Raw genomic sequence first — 22,983 nt, 5'->3', positions numbered from 1 at the left:
TATATGAAACCTGTTTAACAACGTGTAATAAGCTCCGTCAGTATATGAAACCTGTTTAACAACGTGTAATAAGCTCCGTCAGTATATGAAACCTGTTTAACAACGTGTAATAAGCTCCGTCAGTATATGAAACCTGTTTAACAACGTGTAATAAGCTCTGTCAGTGTATGAAACCTGTTTAACAACGTGTAATAAGCTCCGTCAGTGTATGAAACCTGTTTAACAACGTGTAATAAGCTCCGTCAGTGTATGAAACCTGTTTAACAACGTGTAATAAGCTCCGTCAGTATATGAAACCTGTTTAACAACGTGTAATAAGCTCCGTCAATATATGAAACCTGTTTAACAACGTGTAATAAGCTCTGTCAGTGTATGAAACCTGTTTAACAACGTGTAATAAGCTCCGTCAGTATATTAAACCTGTTTAACAACGTGTAATAAGCTCTGTCAGTGTATGAAACCTGTTTAACAACGTGTAATAAGCTCCGTCAATATATGAAACCTGTTTAACAACGTGTAATAAGCTCTGTCAGTGTATGAAACCTGTTTAACAACGTGTAATAAGCTCCGTCAATATATGAAACCTGTTTAACAACGTGTAATAAGCTCTGTCAGTGTATGAAACCTGTTTAACAACGTGTAATAAGCTCTGTCAGTGTATGAAACCTGTTTAACAACGTGTAATAAGCTCCGTCAATATATTAAACCTGTTTAACAACGTGTAATAAGCTCTGTCAGTGTATGAAACCTGTTTAACAACGTGTAATAAGCTCCGTCAATATATGAAACCTGTTTAACAACGTGTAATAAGCTCTGTCAGTGTATGAAACCTGTTTAACAACGTGTAATAAGCTCCGTCAATATATGAAACCTGTTTAACAACGTGTAATAAGCTCTGTCAGTGTATGAAACCTGTTTAACAACGTGTAATAAGCTCCGTCAGTATATGGAACCTGTTTAACAACGTGTAATAAGCTCCGTCAATATATGAAACCTGTTTAACAACGTGTAATAAGCTCTGTCAGTGTATGAAACCTGTTTAACAACGTGTAATAAGCTCTGTCAGTGTATGAAACCTGTTTAACAACGTGTAATAAGCTCTGTCAGTGTATGAAACCTGTTTAACAACGTGTAATAAGCTCTGTCAGTGTATGAAACCTGTTTAACAACGTGTAATAAGCTCCGTCAGTATATGGAACCTGTTTAACAACGTGTAATAAGCTCCGTCAATATATGAAACCTGTTTAACAACGTGTAATAAGCTCCGTCAGTGTATGAAACCTGTTTAACAACGTGTAATAAGCTCCGTCAGTATATGAAACCTGTTTAACAACGTGTAATAAGCTCCGTCAGTATATGAAACCTGTTTAACAACGTGTAATAAGCTCCGTCAGTATATGAAACCTGTTTAACAACGTGTAATAAGCTCCGTCAGTATATGAAACCTGTTTAACAACGTGTAATAAGCTCCGTCAGTATATGAAACCTGTTTAACAACGTGTAATAAGCTCCGTCAGTATATGAAACCTGTTTAACAACGTGTAATAAGCTCTGTCAGTGTATGAAACCTGTTTAACAACGTGTAATAAGCTCTGTCAGTGTATGAAACCTGTTTAACAACGTGTAATAAGCTCTGTCAGTGTATGAAACCTGTTTAACAACGTGTAATAAGCTCCGTCAGTATATGGAACCTGTTTAACAACGTGTAATAAGCTCCGTCAATATATGAAACCTGTTTAACAACGTGTAATAAGCTCCGTCAGTGTATGAAACCTGTTTAACAACGTGTAATAAGCTCCGTCAGTATATGAAACCTGTTTAACAACGTGTAATAAGCTCTGTCAGTGTATGAAACCTGTTTAACAACGTGTAATAAGCTCTGTCAGTGTATGAAACCTGTTTAACAACGTGTAATAAGCTCCGTCAGTATATTAAACCTGCTTAACAGTGTTAATGAAGCTTTGTTAACAGTTTTGTTAGCGTATATGCACGTGCTAGAGAGTTTTTATATATTTAAGGTAAGGCTGAATTTAATGTTTACGTTAATCTGGATTTTGTAAAAATACCGAACTACAAAACAATCGTTTATTGAACAAAGTGACCTGTAGGATCCATAAATATGGTATATCATAGTGTAGAAACCACTTGAAGTTATCTGAACACTTTATGGTTGTCCAGAATCCACTACCATAAATGTTGGAAATAGTGGTTGACCTTCAGCGTTCACCTCCAAAATCCATCAGTATTAGTAATGTTTCAGTTTGGATGTAATTAAAGTGAAGAGAGCTAAGTGTACTTTAGATTCTAGTGACGCTTGTGACGATGAATGGAAGGGAGACGGTCTGTGTCGTGAAGAGTTGAAGGTTGGCGGTAGGACTGTAAAATAGCAACAATTCACATTAAAACAACACGAGATAGTAGCTGTTATCAACAACACAACACAATATAGTGGCTGTTATGAACAACACAACACAATATAGTGGCTGTTATGAACAACACAACACTATATAGTGGCTGTTATGAACAACACAACACAATATAGTGGCTGTTATGAACAACACAACACAATATAGTGGCTGTTATCAACAACACAACACAATATAGTGGCTGTTATGAACAACACAACACAATATAGTGGCTGTTATGAACAACACAACACGATATAGTGGCTGTTATGAACAACACAACACTATATAGTGGCTGTTATGAACAACACAACACAATATAGTGGCTGTTATGAACAACACAACACAATATAGTGGCTGTTATGAACAACACAACACGATATAGTGGCTGTTATGAACAACACAACACGATATAGTGGCTGTTATGAACAACACAACACGATATAGTGGCTGTTATGAACAATACAACATGATATAGTGGCTGTTATGATCAACACAACACAATATAGTGGCTGTTATCAACAACACAATAAGAGATATTAGCTGTTATGAACAACACAACACAATATAGTGGCTGCTATTAACAACACGATATATTGGCTGTTATTAACAACACAATATGAGATATTAGCTGTTATCAACAACACAACAAGAGATATTAGCTGTTATTAACAGCACACTGTGGGTTAGTGACTGTTATTAATAACACAATATGAGATATTAGCTGTTATTAACAGCACACTGTGGGTTAGTGACTGTTATTAATAACACAATATGAGATATTAGCTGTTATTAACAGCACACTGTGGGTTAGTGACTGTTATTAATAACATTATAGTTTTTATTTCATTTCTATCACTTGAACCTACATGTTTTTCTAACATCATGACCATAGAATAGTGAGATGTACAAACAATAAACGAATTTCTAACTTCTGTGAAATATTAACTCAAAGAGACCACTTCAAGGAAATTTTTCATATGTTTAAACGATTTTTGGTATTTCTATGAAACTTTATCAGGGATAGACCATGAGATGGTTTTTATCATTAAAAGAAATTCATTTTGAATTTATACAAAATGTCCAACAAGATGAACTACTGAATAATTCTCATGTTCAAATAAATGGATTGAAAACTTCTGACAATGTTTACTGTTGGAAGTAGTAACTTACTTTTCTCAAAAAACTTCTCGCTTGTAGAGATGGCAAATGCATGGACAAACATTCACCTTGAGAAGGGTCACTATCGGAGCTCGCCTCTTCCATCTGGTCAGCAGTGCCCAGATGAGGAAGATGAAGTTTCTTTTGTAATTGGTTCGTTGTTTTAATTTTATTCTATCAAAAGGTTAAAAAAGAAATGTTGAGAAAACACCAACTTAACAGCACCCACCGCCATATCTCTGGTTACTTTAATTAGATGGTGGGTATTTTACCATCACTACAGCATGCATGTATCTTTAGGATGTAGTTTTACAAATATTGAACATGAAACTACAGTAAGTTAGTTGTCTAGCAACCACTGACATCTTATGATTCAGAGAAGATTATGCTTTAATAACACACCTTAAACTTAACCTTAAAATTGATGACTTGCAAAGCTCTCTTGACCTAAAATTATTCTAAATTTACACAATTAAAAGAATTTGTAATATAATTTATGATACTTTTAGTTTTACCACTTCACTCAATATTCAAGTAAACTAGTTATTAATGATGGCGGAACACTAGTCCTTAATAACGATAGTGGTTCTCAAAATTTCAAATAGAACGTTTGAAAAAAACAAAAAAAAACAGACTTGTTCTTGAAATACAAAACCATCTATCTCAGTGGCTGCTGAAATACAAAATTAAAAATTAATTCATTTTGTTTTCCTGTTATTATTATGCTTTCACAATACTACAGAAAATACGACTATAAATACTGTCAAACCTAGACAGGCCTATTAAACATCTACCATGCAGGTCAAAGGACAAATTTTATTTCGAATTTTGAAAGATAACAATAGAATTTAACAGTTTTTATTGCAACTATACAAATCCTTTTCATAGCCATTCAAGCACCGAAGCCTACATCAAAAATGGCAAAACCATCTGCGTCAAACTTTATACGCAGCTCTAGTTGAAGACTTCAAATTATAATTTGTTCATCTGACTAAACTTGCCTCCATACATTTGCACATTCCACGTATTATTAGCTCGTTTATAAATATGTTTGTAATATTAATTTTAAATTTCACTAAAAACTGAAAATAAGAGAATTCAAAAAGGGATGATCCTCATTTTAAGTTTCTTCAGATGTTTTCATCTTAAAAATTCAGACTTCATTCATTCCATCATGAATCCATTGTATGTGCTGCACGACTAACTACACAGGGAAGAACAACAACACTTGGATCACACGAACTGACTGTTTTAAAGTTGTTCATTTACTGTGTATGTGACAGATGTGTTATCTGTAGAGGGAAGAACAACAACACTTGGATCACACAAACTGACTGTTTTAAAGTTGTTCATTTACTGTGTATGTGACAGATGTGTTATCTGTAGAGGGAAGAACTACAACACTTGGATCACACGAACTGACTGTTTTAAAGTTGTTCATTTACTGTGTATGTGACAGATGTGTTATCTGTAGAGGGAAGAACTACAACACTTTGATCACACGAACTGACTGTTTCAAAGTTGTTCATTTACTGTGTATGTGACAGATGTGTTATCTGTAGAGGGAAGAACTACAACACTTGGATCACACGAACTGACTGTTTTAAAGTTGTTCACTTACTGTGTATGTGAGAGATGTGTTATCTGTAGAGGGAAGAACAACAACACTTCGATCACACGAACTGACTGTTTTAAAGTTGTTCATTTACTGTGTATGTGACAGATGTGTCATCTGTAGAGGGAAGAACTACAACACTTGGATCACACGAACTGACTGTTTCAAAGTTGTTCATTTACTGTGTATGTGACAAATGTGTTACCTGTAGAGGGAAGAACTACGACATTTGGATCACACGAACTGACAGTTTTAAAGTTGTTCATTTACTGTGTATGTGACAGATGTGTTATCTGTAGAGGGAAGAACTACAACACTTTGATCACACGAACTGACTGTTTTAAAGTTGTTCATTTACTGTGTATGTGACAGATGTGTTATCTGTAGAGGGAAGAACTACAACACTTGGATCACACGAACTGACTGTTTTAAAGTTGTTCATTTACTGTGTATGTGACAGATGTGTTATCTGTAGAGGGAAGAACTACAACACTTGGATCACACGAACTGACTGTTTTAAAGTTGTTCATTTACTGTGTATGTGACAGATGTGTTATCTGTAGAGGGAAGAACTACAACACTTGGATCACACGAACTGACTGTTTTAAAGTTGTTCATTTACTGTGTATGTGACAGATGTGTTATCTGTAGAGGGAAGAACTACAACACTTGGATCACACGAACTGACTGTTTTAAAGTTGTTCATTTACTGTGTATGTGACAGATGTGTTATCTGTAGAGGGAAGAACAACAGCACTTGGATCACACGAACTGACTGTTTTAAAGTTGTTCATTTACTGTGTATGTGACAGATGTGTTATCTGTAGAGGGAAGAACTACAACACTTTGATCACACGAACTGACTGTTTTAAAGTTGTTCATTTACTGTGTATGTGACAGATGTGTTATCTGTAGAGGGAAGAACTACAACACTTGGATCACACGAACTGACTGTTTTAAAGTTGTTCATTTACTGTGTATGTGACAGATGTGTTATCTGTAGAGGGAAGAACTACAACACTTGGATCACACGAACTGACTGTTTTAAAGTTGTTCATTTACTGTGTATGTGACAGATGTGTTATCTGTAGAGGGAAGAACTACAACACTTGGATCACACGAACTGACTGTTTTAAAGTTGTTCATTTACTGTGTATGTGACAGATGTGTTATCTTTAGAGGGAAGAACTACAACACTTTGATCACACGAACTGACTGTTTTAAAGTTGTTCATTTACTGTGTATGTGACAGATGTGTTATCTGTAGAGGGAAGAACAACAGCACTTGGATCACACGAACTGACTGCTTTAAAGTTGTTCATTTACTGTGTATGTGACAGATGTGTTATCTGTAGAGGGAAGAACTACAACACTTTGATCACACGAACTGACTGTTTTAAAGTTGTTCATTTACTGTGTATGTGACAGATGTGTTATCTGTAGAGGGAAGAACAACAACACTTCGATCACACGAACTGACTGTTTTAAAGTTGTTCATTTACTGTGTATGTGACAGATGTGTTATCTGTAGAGGGAAGAACTACAACACTTGGATCACACGAACTGACTGCTTTAAAGTTGTTCATTTACTGTGTATGTGACAGATGTGTTATCTGTAGAGAGAAGAACTACAACACTTTGATCACACGAATTGACTGTTTTAAAGTTGTTCATTTACTGTGTATGTGACAGATGTGTTATCTTTAGAGGGAAGAACTACAACAGTTGGATCACACGAACTGACTGTTTTAAAGTTGTTCATTTACTGTGTATGTGACAGATGTGTTATCTGTAGAGGGAAGAACAACAGCACTTGGATCACACGAACTGACTGCTTTAAAGTTGTTCATTTACTGTGTATGTGACAGATGTGTTATCTGTAAAGGGAAGAACTACAACACTTTGATCACACGAACTGACTGTTTTAAAGTTGTTCATTTACTGTGTATGTGACAGATGTGTTATCTGTAGAGGGAAGAACTACAACACTTGGATCACACGAACTGACTGTTTTAAAGTTGTTCATTTACTGTGTATGTGACAGATGTGTTATCTGTAGAGGGAAGAACTACAACACTTGGATCACACGAACTGACTGTTTTAAAGTTGTTCATTTACTGTGTATGTGACAGATGTGTTATCTGTAGAGGGAAGAACTACAACACTTGGATCACACGAACTGACTGTTTTAAAGTTGTTCATTTACTGTGTATGTGACAGATGTGTTATCTGTAGAGGGAAGAACAACAGCACTTGGATCACACGAACTGACTGTTTTAAAGTTGTTCATTTACTGTGTATGTGACAGATGTGTTATCTGTAGAGGGAAGAACTACAACACTTTGATCACACGAACTGACTGTTTTAAAGTTGTTCATTTACTGTGTATGTGACAGATGTGTTATCTGTAGAGGGAAGAACTACAACACTTGGATCACACGAACTGACTGTTTTAAAGTTGTTCATTTACTGTGTATGTGACAGATGTGTTATCTGTAGAGGGAAGAACTACAACACTTGGATCACACGAACTGACTGTTTTAAAGTTGTTCATTTACTGTGTATGTGACAGATGTGTTATCTGTAGAGGGAAGAACTACAACACTTGGATCACACGAACTGACTGTTTTAAAGTTGTTCATTTACTGTGTATGTGACAGATGTGTTATCTTTAGAGGGAAGAACTACAACACTTTGATCACACGAACTGACTGTTTTAAAGTTGTTCATTTACTGTGTATGTGACAGATGTGTTATCTGTAGAGGGAAGAACAACAGCACTTGGATCACACAGAACTGACTGCTTTAAAGTTGTTCATTTACTGTGTATGTGACAGATGTGTTATCTGTAGAGGGAAGAACTACAACACTTTGATCACACGAACTGACTGTTTTAAAGTTGTTCATTTACTGTGTATGTGACAGATGTGTTATCTGTAGAGGGAAGAACAACAACACTTCGATCACACGAACTGACTGTTTTAAAGTTGTTCATTTACTGTGTATGTGACAGATGTGTTATCTGTAGAGGGAAGAACTACAACACTTGGATCACACGAACTGACTGCTTTAAAGTTGTTCATTTACTGTGTATGTGACAGATGTGTTATCTGTAGAGAGAAGAACTACAACACTTTGATCACACGAATTGACTGTTTTAAAGTTGTTCATTTACTGTGTATGTGACAGATGTGTTATCTTTAGAGGGAAGAACTACAACAGTTGGATCACACGAACTGACTGTTTTAAAGTTGTTCATTTACTGTGTATGTGACAGATGTGTTATCTGTAGAGGGAAGAACAACAACACTTGGATCACACGAACTGACTGCTTTAAAGTTGTTCATTTACTGTGTATGTGACAGATGTGTTATCTGTAAAGGGAAGAACTACAACACTTTGATCACACGAACTGACTGTTTTAAAGTTGTTCATTTACTGTGTATGTGACAGATGTGTTATCTGTAGAGGGAAGAACTACAACACTTGGATCACACGAACTGACTGTTTTAAAGTTGTTCATTTACTGTGTATGTGACAGATGTGTTATCTGTAGAGGGAAGAACTACAACACTTGGATCACACGAACTGACTGCTTTAAAGTTGTTCATTTACTGTGTATGTGACAGATGTGTTATCTGTAGAGGGAAGAACTACAACACTTTGATCACACGAACTGACTGTTTTAAAGTTGTTCATTTCCTGTATATGTGACAGATGTGTTATCTGTAGAGGGAAGAACTACAACACTTGGATCACACGAACTGACTGTTTTAAAGTTGTTCATTTACTCTGTATGTGACAGATGTGTTATCTGTAGAGGGAAGAACTACAACACTTTGATCACACGAACTAACTGTTTTAAAGTTGTTCATTTACTGTGTATGTGACAGATGTGTTATCTGTAGAGGGAAGAACAACAACACTTGGTTCACACGAACTGACTGTTTTAAAGTTGTTCATTTACTGTGTATGTGACAGATGTGTTATCTTTAGAGGGAAGAACTACAACACTTTGATCACACGAACTGACTGTTTTAAAGTTGTTCATTTACTGTGTATGTGACAGATGTGTTATCTGTAGAGGGAAGAACAACAGCACTTGGATCACACGAACTGACTGTTTTAAAGTTGTTCATTTACTGTGTATGTGACAGATGTGTTATCTGTAGAGGGAAGAACTACAACACTTTGATCACACGAACTGACTGTTTTAAAGTTGTTCATTTACTGTGTATGTGACAGATGTGTTATCTGTAGAGGGAAGAACTACAACACTTGGATCACACGAACTGACTGTTTTAAAGTTGTTCATTTACTGTGTATGTGACAGATGTGTTATCTGTAGAGGGAAGAACTACAACACTTGGATCACACGAACTGACTGTTTTAAAGTTGTTCATTTACTGTGTATGTGACAGATGTGTTATCTGTAGAGGGAAGAACAACAGCACTTGGATCACACGAACTGACTGTTTTAAAGTTGTTCATTTACTGTGTATGTGACAGATGTGTTATCTTTAGAGGGAAGAACTACAACACTTTGATCACACGAACTGACTGTTTTAAAGTTGTTCATTTACTGTGTATGTGACAGATGTGTTATCTGTAGAGGGAAGAACAACAGCACTTGGATCACACGAACTGACTGCTTTAAAGTTGTTCATTTACTGTGTATGTGACAGATGTGTTATCTGTAGAGGAAGAACTACAACACTTTGATCACACGAACTGACTGTTTTAAAGTTGTTCATTTACTGTGTATGTGACAGATGTGTTATCTGTAGAGGGAAGAACAACAACACTTCGATCACACGAACTGACTGTTTTAAAGTTGTTCATTTACTGTGTATGTGACAGATGTGTTATCTGTAGAGGGAAGAACAACAACACTTCGATCACACGAACTGACTGTTTTAAAGTTGTTCATTTACTGTGTATGTGACAGATGTGTTATCTGTAGAGGGAAGAACTACAACACTTGGATCACACGAACTGACTGCTTTAAAGTTGTTCATTTACTGTGTATGTGACAGATGTGTTATCTGTAGAGGGAAGAACTACAACACTTTGATCACACGAATTGACTGTTTTAAAGTTGTTCATTTACTGTGTATGTGACAGATGTGTTATCTGTAGAGGGAAGAACAACAGCACTTGGATCACACGAACTGACTGCTTTAAAGTTGTTCATTTACTGTGTATGTGACAGATGTGTTATCTGTAAAGGGAAGAACTACAACACTTTGATCACACGAACTGACTGTTTTAAAGTTGTTCATTTACTGTGTATGTGACAGATGTGTTATCTGTAGAGGGAAGAACTACAACACTTGGATCACACGAACTGACTGTTTTAAAGTTGTTCATTTACTGTGTATGTGACAGATGTGTTATCTGTAGAGGAAGAACTACAACACTTGGATCACACAGAACTGACTGCTTTAAAGTTGTTCATTTACTGTGTATGTGACAGATGTGTTATCTGTAGAGGGAAGAACTACAACACTTTGATCACACGAACTGACTGTTTTAAAGTTGTTCATTTCCTGTATATGTGACAGATGTGTTATCTGTAGAGGGAAGAACTACAACACTTGGATCACACGAACTGACTGTTTTAAAGTTGTTCATTTACTCTGTATGTGACAGATGTGTTATCTGTAGAGGGAAGAACTACAACACTTTGATCACACGAACTAACTGTTTTAAAGTTGTTCATTTACTGTGTATGTGACAGATGTGTTATCTGTAGAGGGAAGAACAACAACACTTGGTTCACACGAACTGACTGTTTTAAAGTTGTTCATTTACTGTGTATGTGACAGATGTGTTATCTGTAGAGGGAAGAACTACAACACTTTGATCACACGAACTGACTGTTTCAAAGTTGTTCATTTACTGTGTATGTGACAGATGTGTTTTCTGTAGAGGGAAGAACTACAACACTTTGATCACACGAACTGACTGTTTTAAAGTTGTTCATTTACTGTGTATGTGACAGATGTGTTATCTGTAGAGGGAAGAACTACAACACTTTGATCACACGAACTGACTGTTTTAAAGTTGTTCATTTACTGTGTATGTGACAGATGTGTTATCTGTAGAGGGAAGAACTACAACACTTGGATCACATGAACTGACTGTTTCAAAGTTGTTCATTAACTTCAGAATAAGCATGTTTGGATCGTGCACCACAACTGTGACAATTCCACATTAACTGCACCTGTTTTTGTAATGTTTAACAATTAGTAATGTAATCAACTGGTAAATCTTACCCTTGACTGTCTTTCAGGATCAGATCCAGCTGTGTCAATACTGAGTTCAATGGTTGGGACAATGCTTCTCGGGGAGTCAGTCTCTTCAGTATATCGGACCTTCTCCTTTGTCCGTGAATCCTTTAACTCTTGAAGACACACCTGGTGTCGTTCAGATATGCTAAAAGACGTAATAGCTAAAGTGAACTTTTGTGGCCATGTGATTCAAATATAAATACAACAGACTTAACAGCTATCAGTTATATTAAGTTTGTTACACTTATAATTTTCATGTTTCTCTACATATCCTAAACATGGTTGTGACTAAAACAAATGTTTTTGTTAACAGCAATATTCAGCAAAAACGAGATTTTCTCACATTCTAATGTTCATAGGTGTGTGATTATATTGTAAGCTGTAGATAACAGTACATGGTTATTTGTAGCAATAGTTCTGAAGAGTGTTTATACTGTCAACTGTATAGAGCAGTTATTGGTTATTTTTAGCAATAGTTCAGAAGTGCATGTATAGTTTAAACTGTAGACAACAGTAAAAAGTCAAATGTAAGATTGAAAAGAATATTGTATCTCAGGATGGCTGTTATGGGTATTAATACTTTTACCCAAATTAGCAAGTAACAATATTTTGACTTTCTAAGGTTATTATTGGTGTTAGTACTCATACCAGTCATCCTGAGTATACATTTTTACTTCAAGAGAATTTCTTATCATCACAAATGAAGTGAACATTACATGTGTAAGACTAGCTTTACAAAATAATTAAATCTGAAAATATACAGTAAACACCATCTGTATCAGCCACCTGTACAAAACAAAATAAACACCATCTGTATCAGCCACCTGTACAAAACAGAATAAAGACCATCTGTATCAGCCACCTGTACAAAACAGAATAAACACTATCTGTATCAGCCACCTGTACAAAACAGAATAAAGACCATCTGTATCAGCCACCTGTACAAAACAGAATAAAGACCATCTGTATCAGCCACCTGTACAAAACAGAATAAACACCATCTGTATCAGTCACCTATACAAAACAGAATAAACACCATCTGTATCAGCCACCTATACAAAACAGAATAAACACCATCTGTATCAGTCACCTATACAAAACAGAATAAAGACCATCTGTATCAGCCACCTATACAAAACAGAACAAAGACCATCTGTATCAGCCACCTGTACAAAACAGAATAAAGACCATCTGTATCAGCCACCTGTACAAAACAGAATAAACACCATCTGTATCAGTCACCTATACAAAACAGAATAAAGACCATCTGTATCAGTCACCTATACAAAACAGAATAAACACTATCTGTATCAACCACCTATACAAAACAGAATAAATACTATTTGTATCAGCCACCTATACAAAACAGAATAAACACTATCTGTATCAGCCACCTATACAAAACAAAATAAACACCATCTGTATCAGCCACCTATACAAAACAGAATAAAGACCATCTGTATCAGCCACCTATACAAAACAGAATAAACACTATCTGTATCAGTCACCTATACAAAACAGAATAAACACTATCTGTATCAACCACCTATACAAAACAGAATAAATACTATTTGTATCAGCCACCTATACAAAACAGAATAAACACTATCTGTATCAGCCACCTATACAAAACAAAATAAACACTATCTGTATCAGCCACCTATACAAAACAGAATAAACACTATCTGTATCAGCCACCTATACAAAACAGAATAAATACTATTTGTATCAGCCACCTATACAAAACAAAATAAACACCATCTGTATCAGCCACCTATACAAAACAGAATAAAGACCATCTGTATCAGCCACCTATACAAAACAGAATAAACACTATCTGTATCAGTCACCTATACAAAACAGAATAAACACTATCTGTATCAACCACCTATACAAAACAGAATAAATACTATTTGTATCAGCCACCTATACAAAACAGAATAAACACTATCTGTATCAGCCACCTATACAAAACAAAATAAACACTATCTGTATCAGCCACCTATACAAAACAGAATAAACACTATCTGTATCAGCCACCTATACAAAACAGAATAAATACTATTTGTATCAGCCACCTATACAAAACAAAATAAACACTATCTGTATCAGCCACCTATACAAAACAGAATAAACACCATCTGTATCAGCCACCTATACAAAACAGAATAAATACTATTTGTATCAACCACCTATATAAAACAGAATAAACACTATCTGTATCAGCCACCTATACAAAACAAAATAAACACTATCTGTATCAGCCACCTATACAAAACAGAATAAATACTATTTGTATCAGCCACCTATACAAAACAGAATAAACACTATCTGTATCAGCCACCTATACAAAACAAAATAAACACCATCTGTATCAGCCACCTATACAAAACAGAATAAAGACCATCTGTATCAGCCACCTATACAAAACAGAATAAACACTATCTGTATCAGTCACCTATACAAAACAGGAATAAACACTATCTGTATCAACCACCTATACAAAACAGAATAAATACTATTTGTATCAGCCACCTATACAAAACAGAATAAACACTATCTGTATCAGTCACCTATACAAAACAGAATAAACACTATCTGTATCAACCACCTATACAAAACAGAATAAATACTATTTGTATCAGCCACCTATACAAAACAGAATAAACACTATCTGTATCAGCCACCTATACAAAACAAAATAAACACCATCTGTATCAGCCACCTATACAAAACAGAATAAAGACCATCTGTATCAGCCACCTATACAAAACAGAATAAACACTATCTGTATCAGTCACCTATACAAAACAGAATAAACACTATCTGTATCAACCACCTATACAAAACAGAATAAATACTATTTGTATCAGCCACCTATACAAAACAGAATAAACACTATCTGTATCAGCCACCTATACAAAACAAAATAAACACTATCTGTATCAGCCACCTATACAAAACAGAATAAACACTATCTGTATCAGCCACCTATACAAAACAGAATAAATACTATTTGTATCAGCCACCTATACAAAACAAAATAAACACCATCTGTATCAGCCACCTATACAAAACAGAATAAAGACCATCTGTATCAGCCACCTATACAAAACAGAATAAACACTATCTGTATCAGTCACCTATACAAAACAGAATAAACACTATCTGTATCAACCACCTATACAAAACAGAATAAATACTATTTGTATCAGCCACCTATACAAAACAGAATAAACACTATCTGTATCAGCCACCTATACAAAACAAAATAAACACTATCTGTATCAGCCACCTATACAAAACAGAATAAACACTTTATCTGTATCAGCCACCTATACAAAACAGAATAAATACTATTTGTATCAGCCACCTATACAAAACAAAATAAACACTATCTGTATCAGCCACCTATACAAAACAGAATAAACACCATCTGTATCAGCCACCTATACAAAACAGAATAAATACTATTTGTATCAACCACCTATATAAAACAGAATAAACACTATCTGTATCAGCCACCTATACAAAACAAAATAAACACTATCTGTATCAGCCACCTATACAAAACAGAATAAACACTATCTGTATCAGCCACCTATACAAAACAGAATAAATACTATTTGTATCAACCACCTATATAAAACAAAATAAACACTACTATTTTAAGCCAAGATATAAACTACTGTTATCAGTGGTCTATATAAATCACAGTGTATGTTGTCAGTACCGAAGGTCTGTAAAGAATGGATTACGTAGAGCCTCTGCTGTGGAAATCCTCTCCTCTTCATCATAAATTAATAATAACATCAGAAGATCACGTGCATTAGGAGACACGTGGGGTATGAGTATGTAGACCCACCCTGTTTTCTTGGGGAACTTCACACGAACAGGTGGCTTCCTGGAATAAATATTATTCATTTTAATTCTTTACAAATCAAGTTAAGCTAATAGCAGTAGAGTGTCTCATGCTATTCTCAGAACCAATCAAATAACTTTAATATGATCAAAATGTATTAAGGGCAGATGCTGTTTAATAAACTTACTTCTGTAACATAAGGTCAAGAACCAATTTCTTCTTAAGGTAGTAGAGATAACAATATTCTTATTCCAAGTTCTACTGTAATTCAAACGTAACCAGATACATGAAGAAACCCATTCTCGTAAACCTAACAACGAATCTCTCAATATTCGAGAGTAGCTTGCCCTTTCTCCAAATACAAACAAAACAGAAAACAGATATCCAATTATTTCTGTTCTTTAGAGTAAAGTACAAGCAAAAAATATAAATAAGTTACAAGCAACACGTTAAACATTAATGCAGCTAATCCTCTATTTTACAAGGAACTCAAAACATACCGTTTTCTTAATTTAGCCAAAACACGAGGTCGAGGTGATCCAATCACGTCATGTATTTTCGCTATTTGGTCCATTTCACTACTTCCGGGAAATAAAGGTTTGTTTCTACAAAACATATTTCTATTTAGAACTTACATATTCATATTCTGTGTGTTGAGATGATTTACAACACTATCCAAATCTGTTATTCATATTCTGTGTGTTGAGATGATTTACAACACTATCCAAATCTGTTATCCATATTCTGTGTGTTGAGATGATTTACAACACTATCCAAATCTGTTTTATTATTATTATTTATTTTGTCAGAAAGTGCAGAAAATTTAATTTCAAGATGAAATCCAACAGTAGTCACTACACTCAATAGACACTAAACAGCACGTGCAAGAGCTGTGTACAGTAGACATTACACACCAAGTACAAGAGCTGTGTACAGTAGACACTAAACACCAAGTACAAGAGCTGTGTACAGTAAAAACTAAACACCAAGTACAAGATCTGTGCACAGTAGACACTAAACAGCACGTGCAAGAGCTGTGTACAGTAAACACTAAACACCAAGTACAAGATCTGTGCACAGTAGACACTAAACACCAAGTACAAGAGCTGTGTACAGTAGACAGTAAACACCAAGTACAAGAGCTGTGTACAGTAGACACTAAACACCAAGTACAAGAGCTGTGTACAGTAGACACTAAACACCACGTACAAGATCTGTGCACAGTAGACACTAAACACCAAGTACAAGAGCTGTGTACAGTAGACACTAAACACCAAGTACAAGATCTGTGCACAGTAGACACTAAACACCAAGTACAAAAGTTGTGCACAGTAGACACTAAACATCAAGTACAAGAGCTGTGTACAGTAGACACTAAAAACCAAGTACAAGAGTTTTGTACAGTAGACACTAAACATCAGATACAAGAGCTGTGTACAGTAGACACTAAACACCAAGTACAAGAGCTGTGTACAGTAGACACTAAACACCACGTACAAGATCTGTGCACAGTAGACACTAAACACCACATACAAGAGCTGTGTACAGTAGACACTAATCACCACGTACAAGAGCTGTGTACAGTAGACACTAAACACCAAGTACAAGAGTTGTGTACAGTAGACACTAAACACCACATACAAAAGTTGTGCACAGTAGACACTAAACACCAAGTACAAGATCTGTGCACAGTAGACACTAAACACCACGTACAAGATCTGTGCACAGTAGACACTAAACACCACGTACAAGATCTGTGCACAGTAGACACTAAATACCAAGTACAAGAGCGGTGTACAGTAGACACTAAATGCCAAGTACAAGAGCTGTGTACAGTAGACACTAAACACCAAGTAAAAGATCTGTGTACAGTAGACACTAAACACCACGTACAAGATCTGTGCACAGTAGACACTAAACACCAAGTACAAGAGCTGTGTACAGTTGACTCTAAACACCAAGTACAAGAGCTGTGGACAGTAGACACTAAACACCATGTACAAGATCTGTGCACAGTAGACACTAAACACCAAGTACAAGAGCTGTGTACAGTGTACACTAAACATCACATACAGGAGCTGTGTACAGTAGACACTAAACACCAAGTACAAGAGCTGTGTACTGTAGACACTAAACACCAAGTACAAGAGCTGTGTACAGTAGACACTAAATGCCAAGTACAAGAGCTGTGCACAGTAGACACTGAACACCAAGTACAAGATCTGTGTACAGTAGACACTAAACACCACGTACAAGATCTGTGCACAGTAGACACTAAACACCAAGTACAAGAGCTGTGTACAGTAGACACTAAACACCAAGTACAAGAGCTGTGTACAGTAGACACTAAACACCATGTACAAGATCTGTGCACAGTAGACACTAAACACCAAGTACAAGAACTGTGTATAGTAGACACTAAACACCAAGTACAAGAGCTGTGTACAGTAAACACTAAACACCATGTACAAGATCTGTGCACAGTAGACACTAAACACCACATACAGGAGCTGTGTACAGTAGACACTAAACACCACATACAGGAGCTGTGTACAGTAGACACTAAACACCAAGTACAAGAGCTGTGTACAGTAGACACTAAACACCACGTACATATCTGTGCACAGTAGACACTAAACACCAAGTACAAGAACTGTGTACAGTAGACACTAAACACCAAGTACAAGAGCTGTGTACAGTAGACACTAAACACCATGTACAAGATCTGTGCACAGTAGACACTAAACACCACATACAGGAGCTGTGTACAGTAGACATTAAACACCACATACAGATGCTGTGTACAGTAGACACTAAACACCAAGTACAAGAGCTGTGTACAGTAGACACTAAACACCACGTACAAGATCTGTGCACAGTAGACACTAAACACCAAGTACAAGAACTGTGTACAGTAGACACTAAACACCAAGTACAAGAGCTGTGTACAGTAGACACTAAACACCATGTACAAGATCTGTGCACAGTAGACACTAAACACCACATACAGGAGCTGTGTACAGTAGACACTAAACACCATGTACAAGATCTGTTTACAGTAGACACTAAACACCACGTACAAGATCTGTGCACAGTAGACACTAAACACCAAGTACAAGAGCTGTGTACAGTAGACACTAAACACCAAGTACAAGAGCTGTGTACAGTAGACACTAAACACCAAGTACAAGAGCTGTGTACAGTAGACACTAAACACCAAATACAAGAGCTGTGTACAGTAGACACTAAACACCACGTACAAGATCTGTGCACAGTAGACACTAAACACCAAGTACAAGAGCTGTGTACAGTAGACACTAAATGCCAAGTACAAGAGCTGTGCACAGTAGACACTAAACACCAAGTACAAGATCTGTGTACAGTAGACACTAAACACCAGGTACAAGATCTGTGCACAGTAGACACTAAACACCAAGTACAAGATCTGTGCACAGTAGACACTAAACACCAAGTACAAGAGCTGTGTACAGTAGACACTAAACACCAAGTACAAGATCTGTGTACGGTAGACACTAAACACCAAGTACAAGATCTGTGCACAGTAGACACTGAACACCAAGTACAAGATCTGTGCACAGTAGACACTAAACACCAAATACAGGAGCTGTGTACAGCCGACACTAAACACCAAGTACAAGAGCTGTGTACAGTAGACACTAAACACCACATACAAGAGCTGTGTACAGTATACACTAAACACCAAGTCCAAGAGTTGTGTAAGTAGACAGTAAATACCAGGTACAAGAGTTGTGTACAGTAGACAACTAAACACTGAGAAGAATAACTGTAAACCATGATAGTTTGCCAATGAAGGGATATCTTTACTTTTATCAGTATTACAATAACGTATTACTTTATTTCCTTGTTATCTTAAATCTAATACATATTTAACGATATATAGAACGTATCAGTTCCATTGAATCGTTTTAAAAAATTAGACAAATAATATGTTTGTTTGTTTGAACGGGTTAGACGTTATTTCCAGTGAAGTGATTTATTGACGTTGTTGCTATAACAACAGTCATGTTTCCTAAAAGCAACCGTAGGTGTTTTATGCATGATATTTGTTCTTTTTTTTTCTTTTTCGTTTTACAGACGAAACTAAAGCTGACGAAGCTAAATTTTCCAAAACTTCACGTACACTAGTTTTCAGTACTAGATATGGTTAGTGGAAAGGTTTTTATTGTCCCTGTGAAGTCGTTTTTGCTTCTTTCTTTCTTTCTCGAGCTATATCTCTATAAACAACAAGTAGAATTTCTGAATAAATACATACATTAGGTATATATGTATTATACAAGATGAACACAAGAAAAAATATAGGGGCAGATAATTTTATTTCAGTTTCTCCAACTTTCAAAACTCTCCCACAAATAAGTTGTTAAAGTGAATATTGTTATACAATTCAATTATAATCAACCATAACTAAAAAGAAGAAATGAGAGACAAATATACAGAAGAATCAATTACGCCATAAGTATGGAATATTTCGTACAACCAGTTATTAGGCTTAAAGAAGAGATAAATACACCAGAGGTACAGACGACATTATACAACTTATTAGGCTTAAGGAAGAGATAAATACACCAGAGGTACAGACGACATTATACAAGTTATTAGGCTGCGTAGGAGAGGTTAGTATGGAAAATACGCAAACAACAAGTGACTATGTTTCATAATTTCAGGAATATATTGTTAATTAACAAATGAAAACTTAATTTTTTACTTCTATTTTCTTACGTTAAAATTTCAAAGAACACGCATCCCGCTGCCCAGATGTCCATTTTGTAAGTGTAGTAGCCGTTGGTCAGCAGGCATTCAGGTGGGCGGTACCTATAAATAATAACAGAACAAAATGGACAATTTTGAAAGACTTGTGTTTTGAGGTAAAGGGGTTATGTTGTCGACATTGTCACCTGTTAACTTCATCGCTCAGTTGAATATCTCTCTTGCTGTCTCTTAATATTTAATATACTATAGCCTGACTCCAACCAGAATATCATCTGCTTTCCCAGACTATATTTCATGAAGTTATATTATGTTCTGGGTACCGATATAAACCATGTTCTTTAGGAACATACATATTTTATCTTTAGTGATTTATTTGGGAAATAAAATAAGTTTGCTTGCTAGTTTCGATGTAAGCACAAAACTATACAATAGGCTGTATGTGTTCTGTCAACTAAAGGTATCAAATCTGGTATCTAGTGTAATTAGTTCAAAGAAACTCCATGGTATTACTGGTGGGCAGTAAGGTAGGATGGCGACTGTTAAATAGAAACATACGAGTTTCTGGAAGGTTACCTTTTAATTTTAGTATTTTTCAAATAAAACCATCATCTAATTCCTCTGACAATACATTGTATCGCTGCTGCGTTAGGTTGTCCAGAAACAAGAATGATAAGAATGATTTAATATTTCCTTGAAAGTCCTACACTTTAAAAACAAATACTTAATGAGTTAATGTTTCAAGACAAATCCAGGCCTTTAATAGCAAGATACTGATCTAAGTTTCAATAAAATTCTGACCTTTAATAACAAGATACTGATCTAAGTTTCAATAAAATCCTGACCTTTAATAGCAAGATACTGATCTAAGTTTCAATAAAAATCCTGACCTTTAATAACAAGATACTCACTGACCTAACGTTTCAGTCAAAGTAGCTACTTGTTTTGACTCACAACCTCGTAACTACGTGTTTTGACTCACCGCCTTGTAACTACTTGCTCTGACTCACCAACTTACAACTAGGTGTTCTGACTCACCACCTTGTAACTACGTGTTCTAACTCACCACCTTGTAGCTATATACTCTGTGTATGGAGGAGTAGTGTACATTGAGCGACAGCTACCGAAGTCAGCCAACTTGAGAAGGCTGTCCTGTAAGATAATCAAAAAGTAACTATTACTGTGATGTTAAGATAACAGGCCTGCAGAGAAAATAACCACTATCATAATGTTAAAATAATAGGCCTGTAGAGAAAGTAACCATTACTATGATATTAAGATAACAGGCCTGCACAGAAAGTAACCATTACCATAATGTTAAAATAATAGGCCTGTAGAGAAAGTAACCATTACTATGATATTAAGATAACAGGCCTCCGGAGAAAGTAACCATTACTGTAATGTTACTAATAAGCAGGGGCGTAGATTTTTTACACCCGATGGGGGGGATGATTTTTGCAACCACCTATGTGGACTGTTCAATTTGCAAATTGGTAATCTCTGATTACGTGAACCTGAAAGCTGTAAACATGCAGTCACAGAGTAATGTTGTTGCCACGATACTTGCATGTATATTTAGGCCTACTGACTGATACTTACGAACTATCGCTTAGATCTAGATCGAAAAGCTTAGAAGCACGCCTAATTAAAGATGAACATTTCGGTTACTGAAAAAGCCTACATCTAGGCCTAATTATGTAATTCTATTGGTAAGAACACGAGAATCACAAGAACAAACACATAATTTGTAGACCTGTGATGCAATAAAACAATTCAACAGACCAAACTGTAGGGGAGAATGATTGTATGCACCATACCCCCACCTAAAATGAAGGGGGAATGTATACCCCCCATCCCCCCAGGATCTATGTCCCTGCTAATAAGGTTTACTAATAAGGTCGAGTAGTTGAAAATATTCACTTCAATAATGGTAGGAATTTATAAAATACATTGATGGTACAAATGTCTGAAAAAAGAATAAAAATGATTGTATTAGATAACAGATATTGAGTATAATTTCAAAAAGTGTTTCTTTCCTTACCCTAATTAAAATATTTTCAGGCTTGATATCTCTATGAAAGATCCCATTGCTGTAACGATATACAAATAACGGTAACAATAAAAGATAGATAAATCAAATTTTTGTTTTGAAATTACTTAAATATAGGTAGATTATAAATCTAAGGTCTATTCCAAGAACATTTTATTTCACATTCCATACACTGGAGTACCTCAAGAAAGAGAGTTAATAAAAATTGTGTTCATTTATCATTAATTGTATATTGTCCATTTTTTGTGAAGGTTTAAAAAATTGCTTGGACTATTTTTTCTCACTAGAATCAAATTAGCTACGAACGAATAAATTAAAACTACATTAATCCTTTACTGTCCTTTTGTTATAAAATTATTGGCATGTAAACTTCTGTATTAATAAAAGGTTCCAAAAGGTAACGCTGGTTACCTGTGAATATAATCCAGAGACTTGAAGAGCTGAAACATATAACTCTTTACCCTGAATTCTGGTAAAGGTCGTTTTCGTGCTATAAATGAAAGAACAGCATAAACTCAGCTACACATACTTAGGGTTAGATACCAGTTGATGAGTACAACTAACTATTTCAATCAGTTGAAACATTTAACAGCTTATGGTATTTATATCCTCTCTGGTATGTATCTAATACAGCCTTATTCCAACAATGCGAGTCATTAAGTGTTTACATTATTCTAACAAATAAGACACCAATTCAGTAAGTGTTAACATCATCCCAATACATAAAACACCGTTTCAGAAAGTGTTGACCTCATTACAACAAATAAGACGCCATGTCAATAAGTGTTAACCACATCCCAATAAATAAGACATCACGTCATTAAGTGTTAACTACATCCCAATAAATAAGA

General features: G+C 35.6%; 1 protein-coding gene across 1 annotated transcript; it reads right to left on the bottom strand.

Annotated features, from left to right (window-relative positions):
- Window positions 1–2,071: 2,071 nt before the first annotated feature.
- On the bottom strand, window positions 2,072–22,684 carry LOC143226913 (MAPK/MAK/MRK overlapping kinase-like). Its single transcript, XM_076458464.1, has 9 exons — window positions 22,544–22,684; window positions 22,124–22,172; window positions 21,149–21,234; window positions 20,095–20,187; window positions 15,837–15,941; window positions 15,208–15,378; window positions 11,460–11,619; window positions 3,579–3,740; window positions 2,072–2,376 (listed from the first exon to the last, which is right to left on the bottom strand). The coding sequence occupies exons 1-9, from the start codon at window positions 22,579–22,581 to the stop codon at window positions 2,305–2,307; spliced, it is 936 nt and encodes a 311-aa protein (XP_076314579.1). The 5' UTR covers window positions 22,582–22,684; the 3' UTR covers window positions 2,072–2,304.
- Window positions 22,685–22,983: the final 299 nt, after the last annotated feature.

Source organism: Tachypleus tridentatus, chromosome 9, assembly GCF_004210375.1.
Source record: "Tachypleus tridentatus isolate NWPU-2018 chromosome 9, ASM421037v1, whole genome shotgun sequence".
NCBI classification, from domain to species: Eukaryota; Metazoa; Arthropoda; class Merostomata; order Xiphosura; family Limulidae; genus Tachypleus; species Tachypleus tridentatus.
The sequence above is the reverse complement of the archived record's forward strand: the minus strand, read 5'-3'. Positions and strand labels throughout refer to the sequence as shown.

Bases quoted from the DNA above. Each gene is read 5' to 3' on its own strand.
- LOC143226913 (XM_076458464.1), bottom strand. From the start codon at position 22,581: ATGTTTCAGCTCTTCAAGTCTCTGGATTATATTCACAG. The intron at 11,620-15,207 runs GTACTGACAACA...TACGTCTTTTAG, and splicing joins CCATTCTTTACAGACCTTCG to CATATCTGAACGACACCAGG. The intron at 2,377-3,578 runs GTAAGTTACTAC...GCTATTTTACAG, and splicing joins CGAGAAGTTTTTTGAGAAAA to TCCTACCGCCAACCTTCAAC.